Below are 15,032 nucleotides of genomic sequence, written 5' to 3' on the forward strand. Positions count from 1 at the left end.
GAGGTGAGAGCCTTTCTAGGTCTCACCGGGTATTACAGACGGTTTGTCAAAGGCTATGGCACCATTGTGGCCCCTTTGACAGAGCTGACATCTAGGAATCAGCCCAGGAAAGTGAATTGGACTGAGGCCTGTCAAACTGCTTTTGACACCCTCAAAACTGCCATGTGCACAGCACCGGTGCTTAAGGCACCTGACTTTTCAAGTGAGTTCATTGTGCAAACTGACGCTTCAGAGCAAGGCGTGGGAGCAGTGCTCTCACAGATCAATGATGAGGGAGGAGACCAACCTGTGGCTTTCATTAGCCGGAGGCTAATCCCCAGGGAACAGAAATGGAGTGCCATTGAAAGAGAAGCTTTCGCTGTGGTCTGGGCTCTGAAGAAACTGAGGCCCTACCTGTTTGGGACTCACTTCCGTGTTCAGACCGACCACAGGCCCCTCAGATGGTTAATGCAGATGAGGGGTGAGAATCCAAAATTGTTGAGGTGGTCCATTTCCCTACAGGGGATGGACTTTACGGTGGAGCACCGCCCTGGTACAGAACACGCCAACGCTGACGGTCTGTCCAGATTCTTCCGCCTTAGTGATGAGGACTCCCAAGAGGTTGGGTAGTTCTCCCCACTTTCAGCTGGAGGGGACACGTGTTAGACCTGACACCTTTTGGCGTGGTTCTTCCCCCATCTTTTTGCCTCTGACTCATGTGTTTTGATGCTGTGCTGGATTTCGTTTTTGCTGGTTTAGATGCTTTGGACCCTCTGCCACTGCTGATCAGTGTCAGAGGGTAAGTGCTCCCTCTGTAAATTGTGATATTGATTGAATATACCTGATTGGCATATTTGTAGCACCACGAAGTCCCTAGTAAAGTGCACTGTGTGTGCCAGGGCCGGTGATGACAAATGCTACTAGTGGGCCTGCAGCGCGGATTGCGCCACCCACATGAGTAGCTTTAAAATGGTGACTCAGGCCTGCCAGCGCGGAGCCTGTGTGCAGTCAGTGACTGCCATGTCAGCCCGGCCAGTGTCCCCACTGGCTGGGCTTAACCCTCCCCTGTCTGTGCACATCAGCCACCCCTATGGAAGGCTCCAGGTACCCCCCTGGGTAGGGTGCAGTGAATGGATAGGGTAGAGCGTGTACTAGTGCAGGTAACATGCTCTGGTAGAGAGCAGCAGCCACTTTGTGTGCTCACTGCTGTAGGGCTGTAGGGCTCCCTAGGGTAGCCTGGGGAGGCTGGTCCCATTGGATCCCAGCCTATCTCCCTATAGGAACAAGATGGAACATCCATGAAAGATATCCCTGGACTCAGAATTTAATGACACATCTTTTAGTGAAGGGTGTTTTTAAATCCTGTGTTGGAGAATAGCACTTTTAGAAAGTGGCTGTTCTCTTGTCTAAACCTTTTTCTATGTGCCTGGGTTTGTGGAATGTCTGCCTGGTCTGGATGTGACAGGAAGGGGCTGCAGAGCCCCAGAGGAGAGGGTCGGAGCCATCCCGGGGATGAAAGGGCACATCTGCCTGCTTGGGAGGAGGGAGGAAGGAATGCCAGATAAGTGCTGGGCTGTGCCTGCCTACCTCCCCCACATTCGCTCTCTCCTGGTGGTCAACTGACCCCCCTGGCCCTGAAGCTGACAGGAAGAAGAAAGCCAGAGACACCTCAGTGCTCCGCAACCCCCAGAACTGGTTTAGACTGGACCCAGGGCCTCCATGCACCAAGAACTTCAAAGACATTGGGGGTATAAGGAAAGGACCCCTGTCTGCAGAAAGTTAGATTCTGAAACTCTACAATCAAGACGGACCCTCTGCTGGAAGGAGGACGGCGAGAGAACTAAAGGAAGATTGCCTTGCTGTGTGCTCTAAGGGCTGACCTGTTCTGCTGTATCACTGGAAGCTGAGGAGGGGAAAGGGACTTTGCTGTGGGCTGTGTCCCTGCCTGCTTGAAACTGCTGAGACTTTGCTGTGTGCTGTGCCTACAGCTTGAATCTCCAAGGGCCTGAGAAGAGCTGGCTCCCTGTCTGCGACCCAGGAACATAAAGGTTGCCCAAGGACCACAAGAATCTGCTGTGTCCCCTGAAGCTGCTGTGGGCTGAAGAGATCGTGAAGCCCTGCTGTTTGCCTGACCGTCGGCCCTCTGTTTGGCTGGAGGGTGCTGCGCTGTGCATTGTCTGCCCAACCGGCTGCTGTGCCGTGCTGTGAGGTCGCCGTGTTCATCGACACGTGTTAGGTGCAGACTGAAGGTTTGTGAGCCTTCCCCGAGCAGAGCGCCCTAAAACAACCTGTGTGCAGCTTCACCACCGCGACCCGGGGTCAGTAAACCCCCGACGAAGGGCCCCGTACCTTGCTGGTACCAACGCGACCGAAAACGAGCCCGCTGCTCTCCGATTGGCCGAGAGAGCCGGGCCCCCTCACCAAACGCCGCGACGGGATTGGCCCGTGCGGCGCAGCGTCATCACTGTTGCCGTGTGGTGATTGGCTAGGGCGAGGAGCGTCATCGCAGGCTTGACCCGGGAGCCGCACTGCCATAGGCTGACTCCCGGGTGCTGTGGAGGCTCGCCCGTTCTGCCGCGTCTGGATTGGCCCGCTCGACTGGAGGAGCCGAGAATTCACCGCGATCACCGCCGGGCCCGGGGAAGACTGACCTGACCTCGCCGAGGGACCTGAAAGAGTGCTCCAGCCCCCGGCCTGCCGTCTCTGCTCCCCGCTGCTCCCTGGAGAACCGAGAGCGGGCGGTGGAGCGTCCTGAGACTGGCCGGGCTGGAGCGCTAGTGAGCGCTCGCCGCGAGGTGCGCCTGGAGGGGAATCCCCCCTCCCAACAGCATTGCGGTGAGACGCGCTAGAGGCGCGAAGGGTCCCTGACGCTAGGGGCCGGGTCCCGTTTATGTTATAAAACATTGGCATGATCCTTGGCTCATTTTGAGAGCGAATGGCATATAAATCAGTGGCCATATTTTTGAGTGCTGAGTTAAGAGACTAGAGACATTTGTTTTGAGAACTTCCTGAGATTAAGAAAGACCAATTAAGAATTAAGTGCAACCTTGTTCTAGGTGAAGTGTTTAACGTGCAGCCTTTAAACTAGAAATGCTATCTGTTCTAAAGAAGTGATTATCATGCAACTGCTTCATTTACATGCTGAAACTAGATAAAGTTATATTTTATATATACTTACCTGTGTGGTCTCAGTTTGTGGTGGATTGGGAATTGCTGTTGTGTTAAGTGCAAATGTTATCCACATTGTCTCCGAGTTTAGCCTAGACTGCTCGCGCCATGCTACCTAGAGGGTGAGCAGGGGTTATCTCAGAGGGTTATTCCGTTGCCCTGACCGGAGCTAGGGGTCCCTACTTGGGCCAAGGTACTTACCTTTGCCAACCAGAGACTCCCGGTTCTAACAGTCACATTAACTCAGTGGCTAAATCAGCCAGATTCCACCTGAGCTACCTGTGGAAACTGAAACCCTTCATTGATGCTCCAGACTTAAAAATGGCAGTTCAAGCACTAGTCATCTCGAGACTGGAATATGGATGTTCCACCTTCAATGGTTTACCCAAGATCTCTCTTGCTCCTCAAAAGCCTGCCTCAACGTGGCCGCGAGACTACTCAAAGGCACTAGGAAATTTGACATTTCTCCACATATGAAAGCACTAAACTGGCTCCCTATGGAGGCCAGAATACAGCTGAAACTGGCATGCATTACACACAAGGCCCTATACACAAACTCCCCTGCCTATCTAGCACAAAAACCTGTGATATCTGCAGGAAGTAGGAACTCTCAGTCTGCTAGAAACCGCCTGCTCCAACCTGCCCGCTTTCAGAAAAAAAAGAACTTACAATAGGGCATTTTCCGAAGCTGCACAAAGAATTTGGAACTCTCTCCCACCTGACATCCGAAAAATCCCTTCTCTATCACGTTTCAAGAAGGAGACCAAAACTTTCCTCATGGGTAAATTCATAGGCTAATGGCATGCTAGCATCTACGACAGTGTGCCTGTCAAATACAAAACTATTACTTCCTCCTCAGATTACCAATTTCACCCCGATAAGTAAATGTGGGGCTTCTGTTCTGTTTTTACTGATCCTATTATAACCATAACCATTCATTTGTCCCTCTTTATCTCTAAGCTCTTCAGCTACCCTACCCCGCCCCAAACTTTGTATATTTCTGTACTTGATACTGTTTTGCTTTGTTTACCGTGTAACCGTGTAAAGCACTCTGATAACCTCATGGGTCAAGTTTGCGCTATATAAAACATTTAAATAAAATAAATAAATAAATAATGCAGCTCTTCAACAGCCCATTAGGAACTTTTTCAGAAAGTCAGAAGTCTGGATAGATGTATAGCTGTGACCCACATCTTAAAACCCACTCCTGATCTCAGCCGTTGGCTTCCCAAGACTCCTGTCTCTTCGTTCTGCTGCTGGAGGCTTGCTATATTTGAACTCTGTGTATTTGCCCTTAGGTGACCTAATAGTCTTGGTGTAAATGATGTTGCATTAGTCTAGCATAAAAATGGTATTATCAGGTATTATGATCTTCCCACCTGGTCACCAGTTCGAAGCAGTGGGAAGATTTTCCAGAGCAATAATCACTTCAGGTTGTTGCCTTTGTCCACTGTGGTAGCTTTGAGAATGAGCTAGAGCATGGATACATAGAAAACCTGGTAAGCAGGTTGTTGAGGTCTTCTAGATAACAATCCAGTGACAAGGCAGTCAATCTGGCTAAGCTCCTTTTGGTACCAGAAATATAGTTTTGGCTCTGTTCACTGAGAGAAAGTCTTTTTCTTCTAGAGAAACCCAAGGTTAGCTGTCCGGCAGCGATGACCCTGTGTCATGTAAAGAAGTACACCCTCCTCCTTGCCCACAGTGGTGATTCCTTACTGCTTATTTTCATCTGATCCTCTGCATTGTTTGCTACTGTGGCCAACTGATTCTGCTGAACGCCCTCATTTAAAAAGGGAGCTTTAGCACCACTTTTTAAAAACATTCACCTCTTACTTCCAGAAAAAATACCAACTCATCCAAAGTGTGTTCCAATGAGCCGTGGGACATCCCAAGACCGAATCCTATCATTTATTAACTTCAGACTCCAATTGGAATCTTTGGGTATACTGGCATTCAACAACATAAAGATGGCACACCACATTACTTGAAAGTTTCATCTGGTAGATGCATTGATCGCTAAACAACTGCCTCTTTGTCATTCAGGTCTCTTTTATCTGGTTGATGTATTGATTACTAAAGGACTGCCTCTTTATCATTCAGATCTGGGTATCAATGGCCTACTTGAAGCTGAACACCCTAAAGACAGAGTTGGTCTTGGTCACCTACTACAGAAGACAAGGCCAAACATAAGATTCAGTCAGTGTAATGATATTTGACAGATCCAACCCTTAACTAGCCAATAGTTCCAAGACTCGCCCTGCTCCTCAAGCCTTCCCTGAGCTGTTCTACCTTCAGGAGATCAGCTCCAACAGCAGTATTAGAACTGCTTGTGTTGTAGACATTTGTCTCATGCATAGTAGGCTTCCCTTGTAGGCCAATGTAGACTGGGATATTTGTGTTACCTGACTGCACGTCTCTCAAGTTTACATGAATTAAATATGAAACAGAGGTTTGAAGATTTCTCTTATCCATCAAATATGCTGTCAATTATCATCTCCCTACTACGATTCAAGCTCAACTAAGTTCTGTATCGGGCACCTCACCTGCAAATGTTTGTGGTGCTAATAGATGTCAACGGGTGGTAGACATATGTTGTATCTTGGCAGCAGCATCATCCCCCCAGGTACTAACATCGAGTGGTCCAGGCACGGCTACACATTGAGTATATTGTTTCCACCTGAGACAGGCCATATTGCTCACTTCACAGGAGTAAACATCCCAGGTTAGATTCTAGGGGCTGAGTTCTCCCCATTTGGTGGCTCATTGGGGAATTATTGCAGTTTACTCAGTTTCACATTTTCTTGCCAGAGTTTTGGGAGATACAACTATTTATTTTAATATGAACGAGTGTTCTAGGTTTATGTACCCTGATTTCAGTTGCACTTGTACCTTACAAAATGTTGCATAGAATGTGTCTGTATCTTGCTCATACCTGTTCTGAAGCTCGTTTGAACTCACCACATAACCTCCACATACTCCCACCTTCTCTTCTTTTGCTCAGAAAGTGGACTTTGCAACAATTGTCTCTACATTTGTTCCTGTTTTTTTTATTTGTATCCTTGATTAGAGTGATACCTTTAGCAAGTTCTTTCTTGAGTCACTTTGGTTGTATTTGTAATGCGTATTGTATACCTTCACCTGGTTGTGTCCTGATAGTGTACACATTGTTTTATGGCAGAATTGCTTTCCATTAAAAGTTCAGGAATGGATATATATTCTAGTTAATAAATAAATGCAGGAAAATGTTTACAGCTAAATCTTTCATGTTTCCTTTTGCAGAGTCTTGCAAAACTGAAAGAACGCTTTCACCTAGACCAGGGGATGGGAAATTCTGAGCCTGATTTGAGATCTAATCTGGTGAATTCACACCTGTCGCTGTCCAGGCAAACTTTAGATGCAGGGTCTCAGACAGACATTTCTGGAGATGTAAGTACCACATTTTATTTGTACTCATACGGTAAACATCGGAGAAGTCAGAAGATATGTACCCTACACAGAGCAATGTGCGAAGCAAGAGGCTGCCGCTTGTTGGCCCAACTGGGAAAACCTAATTATGAAAGAATATCCTCTATAATGTACACGTGTGTATGTGTGTCACACACACACACACACAAATATAAAATACCAGTATTTGTTTTTATTTTTTTTAATATTTGGGGCGTTGCAGGGAGTGCAGCAGCCCCTCTGCAACTTAAAAACATAGTAAGTCTCTTGAGTTACTAAATCCATGACACCAGGACAACGTGCTATATTTTTTAAAGCAATCCTGGCTGGAACTCTATGCTCTTCAGCTGGAGTGCAGAGCCACATTGTGTTTGGTTCTATGGCTGCTCTTTGTAGCTGACAAATGTTAAATAAAGACTTGTTTTATTTAATAAACCTTTTTTGCAGTGCCAAGATATTTACTGTATGGCTTGTGTAAAAGATGCATATTACCTTAAGTATTTTAAGATTGAAAAACTATGGATGAAATATGTATTTTTAAACGTATTCTTTTAATGTTGCACAAAATGATGAATTGTATTTTATGGAAAGTTGTACTGTATATTGTGTATACCTTTACCATAATCATTGGTAAAAAAAACAATACATGTTGTTTATATATGTTTTTATGACTCCTTCACGGAGCGTATAGACCCACTTTGTATATTTTGTTGTTCTGAACCTTTGACAAATTCAGTAGCTCTACCTTACTTAAAATGACACCCTTTATATTCAGCTATGTGTGTCCATAGGAGTTTTGGCACCAGCCCTACGCCCAACCCCCTGGAACACATGGCTTGCATGCAGTGGAGTGGGGAGGTTGGGCACCAGTGGGGTTTGGACGCGTGGGCCTGGCCTATGGCAAACACTACGCCAAAAATGGCCTAAGGCTGAGTGTGCAGAGGGATTGACTGCTCATTGCGGGTTGGATACAGGACACGCCCAGTGGCCTCCCCCATGTTTGCACTGCCAAAGACCATGTGCTGTATGGATTTGACTGTTTATGAGGTGTTGGTCAGAGGGCCTGGCTTGTCTGCCTATGTTGTGATAGTTATGTTATGAAAGAGAGGAATTGAGGATGTAGCCATACAATTTGATACGAAGTACTACATTGCAATATTCATTACTGAGCAATTAAGCACTTTTTTTTATTCCTAGATCATCAGAGTAGCTGAATACAAGATTAGGTGTTTGTGCCTGTCTTCTCTTCCACACAAGTAAAGATCTATATGTTGTAATGGCAAATCATTTAGAATGGAATTTAGTAGTGAGATCACGTGCCCAGTTTGGCAGGTTAGGAGGCTTCTTGCTTGCTCTGCGAGTGTTTCATCAGCTTTTGATGTATTTCAAAAAGTTATTTTATACCTACACAATTACAACACCTTTTTTTATCCTACCGAGTTTGACGATACTGCGTTGACCAAGTCTAATGCATGTTTCCTGGGTCTGCTCCAAAGCAGCATTTTCACTTCTGGGTCATGCCTGTTCATGCACCCAGGATCTGGAACCACACCTGTACATCGATTAGCATCGCCACAACGGTATTCTAGTTTAGCAAAGGGCTGAAGATGCAGTGTAAAAACAATCTTACATCACAAAAAGTCACAGTGCTCCTACTCTTTCAGAGCCCAGCCTCGCCTCTAATCACTCATTGACGGTATTTGTCCTTTAATTGTGTAGACCGCACTGCTTCATTTTGCCTAGGTTCGTGCGGCACATATACCGAAAACATACTTAATAGAGGCCCTCCTGAAATGTTCCTGTCCACCTATATAGCTATCTGCAGAAAACTCATTTCTACATCAATTACTTAAAAAAAAAAAAATAACATACTTAGAGTTCATCTTGAAGCGCAACTTGTTTCTTGACAATTGTGTTGCATTTAGAATTGGGTTCGGCTTGTGCATCACCCAAGTGAAGAACTGTTTGACTTCTAGCACTAAACTCCTCATTACCTTTTTCCTAGGAACGGAAATCCTGACCTCATTGCGCCACAACTGTATCTAGTTTGATCAAATGGGCAGCTTACTCGGTTACACATTTTCTTTTTGTATTCATTCCTGCCGATGTCTTTTTATACGTGTTCAAAGCATTTTGTGGATAGGAGCACAAGTCAAGCACAGGTCATGCTTGCAACTAATCTGCCTGAGGAATGGATTTAAAAAATCACCTGATTTTTTTCCCTTTGCTTCAGCAGCGTGCCTATTAGATTGCTAATGACTCAGAACCCAGTTATTAGAGCTAGTTTCAGTTCATTTGATATTTTATTGACCTACCCACCTCAACTGCCTGTTTCTGTCGGGCCAAAATTGAGCAAAATGTTCACATTTTCACAAATAGTTGAACTAGCGTATGTTCTTGTCCAAATGTATTTCCTTTCAATTACTCCTGGTCTTTTTCAACCTGGTGATCTCCACGGCTGTAAGAAATAGTGGAAATCTTGTTGTCGGCATTTAAAAGGCAGCGCCAATCAGTGTAGAGTATTATGCAGGGAAAGGGGTGTGAGCATGCAGGAGAAGTGTAAATCCATCCGTTGCTTCATAGTATTAAAGCAGGAGGAGATCTGAAAGTGAACAGGAGATGATAGTGAAAGAAGGAAAGGAAGACTTGGGTATCATCATTCTCGAGAAGGTAAGGAAAGCTGAAAGAGAATCTAATCACAACGAAAGAAGAATTGTGCAGCATCTGAGTGTGTAGGCATATATTTAATGGTACTTCTATAGCTAAAACGTAGCTAGGAAGCTAGGGACCACTTAACAGACATGCAAGAGCGCAAGGCCCCCAGAAACAAAAACGGACCACACTGCTGCAAAATCGGGCCCCACCCTTCCAGCCTCCTGGGGAAATGCCCGATGCCCGCTACTACCAGTTCGGCCCTGGCCTAAAGATACGGTTCAGAGTCATTTACTGTCGAGTGACAAAAATCTGTGCAATCTGGACTATGTCTTGGAGGACACGCACTGAGAGAGTATGTTTGAGGAGTGAGATGAGATCCTTTAGATATGGAATAAATTGTTGCAAGGCCAAAACCATTTACTGGCCTTGCCAACAGGCCTGAGAGATTTTTGAGGATCGAGTGGTTGGCATTACTAGCCAAGTAGTACTAGTATGGTGGGTTGATTGTTGTTGTGAGCTGAAAGGGGGTGAAGTTAGTGAGGTGTGAGAGAGCTAAATCACTTGAGTGAAGTCCTGAAAGTTGGATTGGTTGGAATCAAGCAGCACATTGTTTAAAAGTAGGTACTGAACTTATTGACAATTGAGAATCTGGGAATCTCAGAGAAGAATTGTTGCTGTGAGACAGTCCAGTAGTTGGAATGAGGGAAGAGTAATACATGTTTGTTCAGTAATGGAAGTACTGTGGATACCTTAAAGAACTGAGGATAAGTGGGTTTTACTTGAGAGGCACTGAATTGCCCAGTAAGAAAACACAGGAGGAAAGTGGAAGAGGCTGGATGGTCCAAAGAGAGAATGGCTCAGAGGGAGCCGAAGAGATAAAATGTAGCAGGGTAAATAGGTAAAAGACCTGTTGTGCAATATAGTCAACAACGGACCTAGTGCAACTCTTAAAATTCAACATTCAGAGTACTCCACCAGAAGAAGGCTGGTGGTTTTGCATGGTAAATCAAACCTGGTGTTTATTTTCCAGTATAGAGCAAAGTAGTATCAGGCAGATGGGAGCCATAACCAGTATCAGTGAGTCTTTCAGTTGAGAAGGACTGCATGGCATGAATGTTAAGGAGATAACTTGAGTGCATCACTGCAGATATCCTTGGAATGGGAAACTCGGTCACCTCTAAAAACAGAATTGTGTCCTTTCCAGCTTGCTGTAGGGAGAGGAACTAGTTACTTTTATTTCCCTTGTAAATCAAAGTAATTGAAAAGCACTTATAGTCATTTTGTTTGAGGTTCCCACTGTAGATCAGCATTCTGAAAAGCATGACAGCATGTAGCTAGACACCATATTGATGCTGTGTGCATGCTGTATGAAGAAGCTAGACGCTAGTTCTACCTACTATCGAGGCCGCCATGTGGCCTTAATGAACCAGCAATCTGGTGTAGTGAGCATGTTTAAGGTAAGGCCTCTGGGGACGTGGTGGTGGGTCTTGACATCTGTAGACCCTAACAGAGTTTCATTTCTCTCCAGTAACAGACCGGGGTTTCTAGTACAAGGAAAATGAGAGGGACTACTGAGGGCAGTCAGCTTACTTTTGGTTTTGTAGCAATTTCCTGAGGCATCAACCAGAAATTAGTTGATGCTTTTGGCTTGCATATTCTCTGTAATTTCTGCTGCCTTTTTATCTCTGGAACGCTACTCGTAGGTTGAAGCCTCCTATCGGTAGAATCCCCTGAGCCATAATTTGTAGTAAGGGCCTTTATAGACTTCGGCACCAGGGCATTTTGGGGGTAGTACTGCGCTCGATAGCTATTAAAACCAATCAATCAGTAATCCAATAAGGAGTATCTTTGTATATGAAAATAGCTGCTGCGATAATGGATGACGGATTTATTTGGGTAACTCAAATAAGTTGAACGAAGGATACTTGGATCTTTGTGCAAGGTGTATAATCTGCATACAGTAGTTCATCCCTCCATAACTCCTGGTCTCCCTGTGTTCTTATAATCGTTCAATCTAGCTTGGTTAACTCACTCTAAAGCACTCTGGCTTGAATAAGGCAAATATGTGGACCTGGATTTTGTGGGACCTAATATTTGGTATTTGTTTTCAGTATTTGGATTTAAATACATGCATAATAATATTTATGAACCTAGTGGCTACTGATCAGATTTACTCTCAAGGACTTGGTGGTTTGAGTCTGGGTCAAGTAAAAAACAGAAATTCAAACATAACTAAACTGAAGGTTGCATGTATTTCATCATACTTTTGGGTTGTCAGAAGAAGGGTTTAGAGGAGCCAGATTGCTCATTAGAGTTTGTCTTTTTTTAGTTGCTGAAAAGCAGGGACTCTCTGGCTTTCTCCTTAGTTGTTGTGTTTACCTGTTTGTGTAGGGTTTCCATGTGGTTTGTTGCCAAATACTCAGGAATATGATTTAGAGAATGGTGATTTTTCTTGTAATGTTTTTGAAGTGCACAATGCCTTTGCTTGACTCGGTTGAATGTAGATGGTCCAATCTGCTGTGATGAAGCTAGTTAGCTTCTTGGCCAACTGTGGTGAAATAGTTGGTTCATCAGTAAAGGGTTTGTGGTGTGGCCCTTTTTTAGGGTTGGAGATAATACTTTCCATTTGTGTTCCCATTGGCCTTGTTGAGTTTGTTGTTTACTATGGCCTATAATTAGGCCATTGACAGAGAGAAATGCTATATGTGCCACTTTTTTTGATAGATTTTTTTCTACCCAGTTGGTCTGTGTTTCTTGTGACGAGTTTGTTGGCAGATTCACTCAGTATGGTGCGAGGGTCTTCTTCCTCAAGATGTATGTGTGCAGAGTTTATGCAGAAGTCACCAGTGGTGTACTGTGCTTGGGATGGCTCGCTCCTCAGTTCATGTATCTCTTTCAGTTAGGATAACTTCTTGTTTGTGTGATCTATGCTGCTGAAAAAGTGTTTTCCATGCTTTTTTCCGGTGAATTAGTGGTAGATTGTTGATGGTGCCTTTGTGTTATGCCTTGCACTGAGTGTCTCAGTAGGAATTTTTGAAATCTTGCTTTATTACAAGATCATTAACTATCAAATGTGTTGTTTTGGGCCATCGTTTCCCTTCTCATTACATAGGTGGCCCTCTTTTGATGGATATTGTAGTCACCTTTGTCATTCTCACCGTCTCTATGTATCTTTTGAACCCACATTTATTAGGTTTCTTTAGCTTGCCTTTATCCATAGATATTGATAATCATGTACTTATTGCATGTTGTGTCTCGTCCACTATGGTGTTGCTGACTTACTGCAAGGTCTTTCTCAAAAGTGTCTTCCCAATCATTTGAGTATGACCTAAGAAGCAGGTCATCCTTTAGGACTGTGTCTTTTAGGTAGACGATTTTCCGTGCTTTTTAATTCCAGAAAATAACTTTTTCAGCAAACTTGTTTCCACATCTTCTGCTGGCAGGTGTTCTTCTGACTCTGGCCTACATTTCCTTATTTCCTTTTACTTGACTCCCCTGTGAATTCTGAGTAGTTTGTTTTATCGGCAGTGTTGCCAGCCTTTCCTAGAAACGCCTTTCTTTCGACTTGTTGTGGGAACTATCTATTTTACTTCCTAATCAGGTAACAGCATCTCACACATGGTATTATGATCCCAGCTATGGATAGTGCAATGTTCAGGTGTAAACATTCCTCGTTGTCTCCAGGCACTCTGGTTAGTGGCTGCTCAAGGCCCCACACAGACTTGGAGCAGGTGATGGTGAGCCACCCAGGATAATTTCCCAGGGTTTCTCATAGTCATCTGTCCATCTGTGTTCGAGATTGTGTTTGTCAGCTACCCTATGTGTGTCTTCTGTGTGCAGTTAGAGGGATGATCCCCTTATATCAGTGCAGCTGTGTGTCTATTATTGGGGCATTGCTATTCCACACAGTCTGCTTTCTCATTCACTTTACTGCCAGCAAGTACAACGCTGTGGGACAAAGGACATCCTTGAGGGCCATCTACCCCACCTGTTACCTCCAATAAGTTCCTCACAGTAGGATGGCTAAAAGGTCTTTAGAGGTTATGCCCTCTTTCTCCACCACTCTGCAAACACACCTCCTGGCACACTACTGGTTGGGGGACAAAGTCCACTTTCCTCCTTAGGGACCTTGGGGGCCAATAAGCCCTCCTGGTACCTCCTGTAAGTCCTACACAGCACTATTCCTGAGTGCTGGTTGGAGGCCCAGCCTCCTTTCTCCACCACTCTGCAAACGTGACTACTACTTAAAAAAAAATAGAAATTCACTGAAAAAACAAAAGGTTATAGGAACGTTATAGTTAGGCTCAGATTTAACTCGTACAAAACCAGTGAATTTCAGCAGTTTTAGTTAGCTGAGCTAACTTTAACTCACTCTCCCTGCAATGCACTGCTTATGACCTCATATATTACATCACTGATGACATGTCAGTGACATCACTGATGACATCTCAAATGACATCACTGATGACATCATCCACAGAATCACAGACATACCCACTCACACCCCATAGGACCTTTTCATTCACCCACTCCCACACAACCATTCATAAACCCCTTCACAGACTCAAACCAGCACTTACATACCCACTCACTGATCCATAGATCTACACACACATCTACTCATTCACCCATAAAGGTACTTATACACCCACGCAGTCACTAATACATTACATATCCACTCATATACCCATGTTGTCATTCACACACCTCACACAGAGCCACTTACTCACCAATTCAGATACACACATACACACTCACTCATACAGATACTAACACATATTCACTCACCTATACAGTCACTGACACAAGCACACACACACCCATACAGCAACTCTCACATTCATTCACTCACCCATAGTCACTCATGTACCCCATCACTCACCTACATTGCCATTCACATACCTAGTTACTCACCCATATACCACTGACACATCCACTTACTCACCCACACAGCCATCCACAGATTTACCCATACAAGCCCTCACACGTGCACTCACTAACCCATGCAGCCACTGACTCATCTACTCACTCATGCATACAGGCAGCCACACACCCATCCACACAGACACTCAGACAACCATACAGGTACTCAATCAATCACTCACCAATACAGCCACTCACATACTCACTCACACACCCATGCAGCCACTTAGACACCAACTGACAGACTGATACAGATATTCACACAACCAGTCACTCACCCATACATTCAAAGAGACACCTAAGCACTCACTTATACAGTCAGTCATGCACCCACTGAATCATTGGCACTCATATACCCACTGATTCACCAATACACCTAGGTATATATATATATATAATTAACACTCATAAACATTTTAAAAACTCTCCAAGAGTTGATGAGGTAATTAGTGATGTAATTTGAGATGTCATGGATGTCACTGACCATGTCATGAGTGATGTAATACGTGAATTCATAAGCAGTGCATTGAAGGGGGCATGAGTTATAGTTAGCTCAGCTAACAATAACTAACAATAACTGCTGAATTTCACTTGTTTTGTACAAGTGAATGTTAGCCTAACCATAGTGTCCCTGTAACCTTTGTTTTTTTCAGTGCATATATATATATATATATATATATATATATTGCTACAAGGGTACTCGGATTTGAGGCCGCACACCACTCGCAGGTTGTTTTCAAAACATTTATTTGGGCATTGCAGTTTGTTCCACCCTAGGAACTTACTGAACCATCTGGGACTATATGTCATCAGTCCCTACCCATCGTATGCATCTGTGACCATTGTGTGGAGTGTTGTATGAT

At 44.5% G+C, this 15,032-nt stretch overlaps 1 protein-coding gene across 1 annotated transcript in view; it reads left to right on the forward strand.

The window, feature by feature from the left end:
- The window catches only part of WWC2 (WW and C2 domain containing 2), a 1,026,812-nt gene that overhangs the window by 607,503 nt on the left and 404,277 nt on the right, over positions 1-15,032 (forward strand). The window contains exon 7 of the mRNA XM_078677991.1: positions 6,427-6,573. Coding sequence (XP_078534117.1) covers positions 6,427-6,573 — 147 coding nt within the window. The remainder of the gene's footprint in view (positions 1-6,426; positions 6,574-15,032) is intronic.

The sequence above is a fragment of the Lissotriton helveticus genome, chromosome 2_2 (assembly GCF_964261635.1).
Source record: "Lissotriton helveticus chromosome 2_2, aLisHel1.1, whole genome shotgun sequence".
NCBI lineage: Eukaryota > Metazoa > Chordata > Amphibia > Caudata > Salamandridae > Lissotriton > Lissotriton helveticus.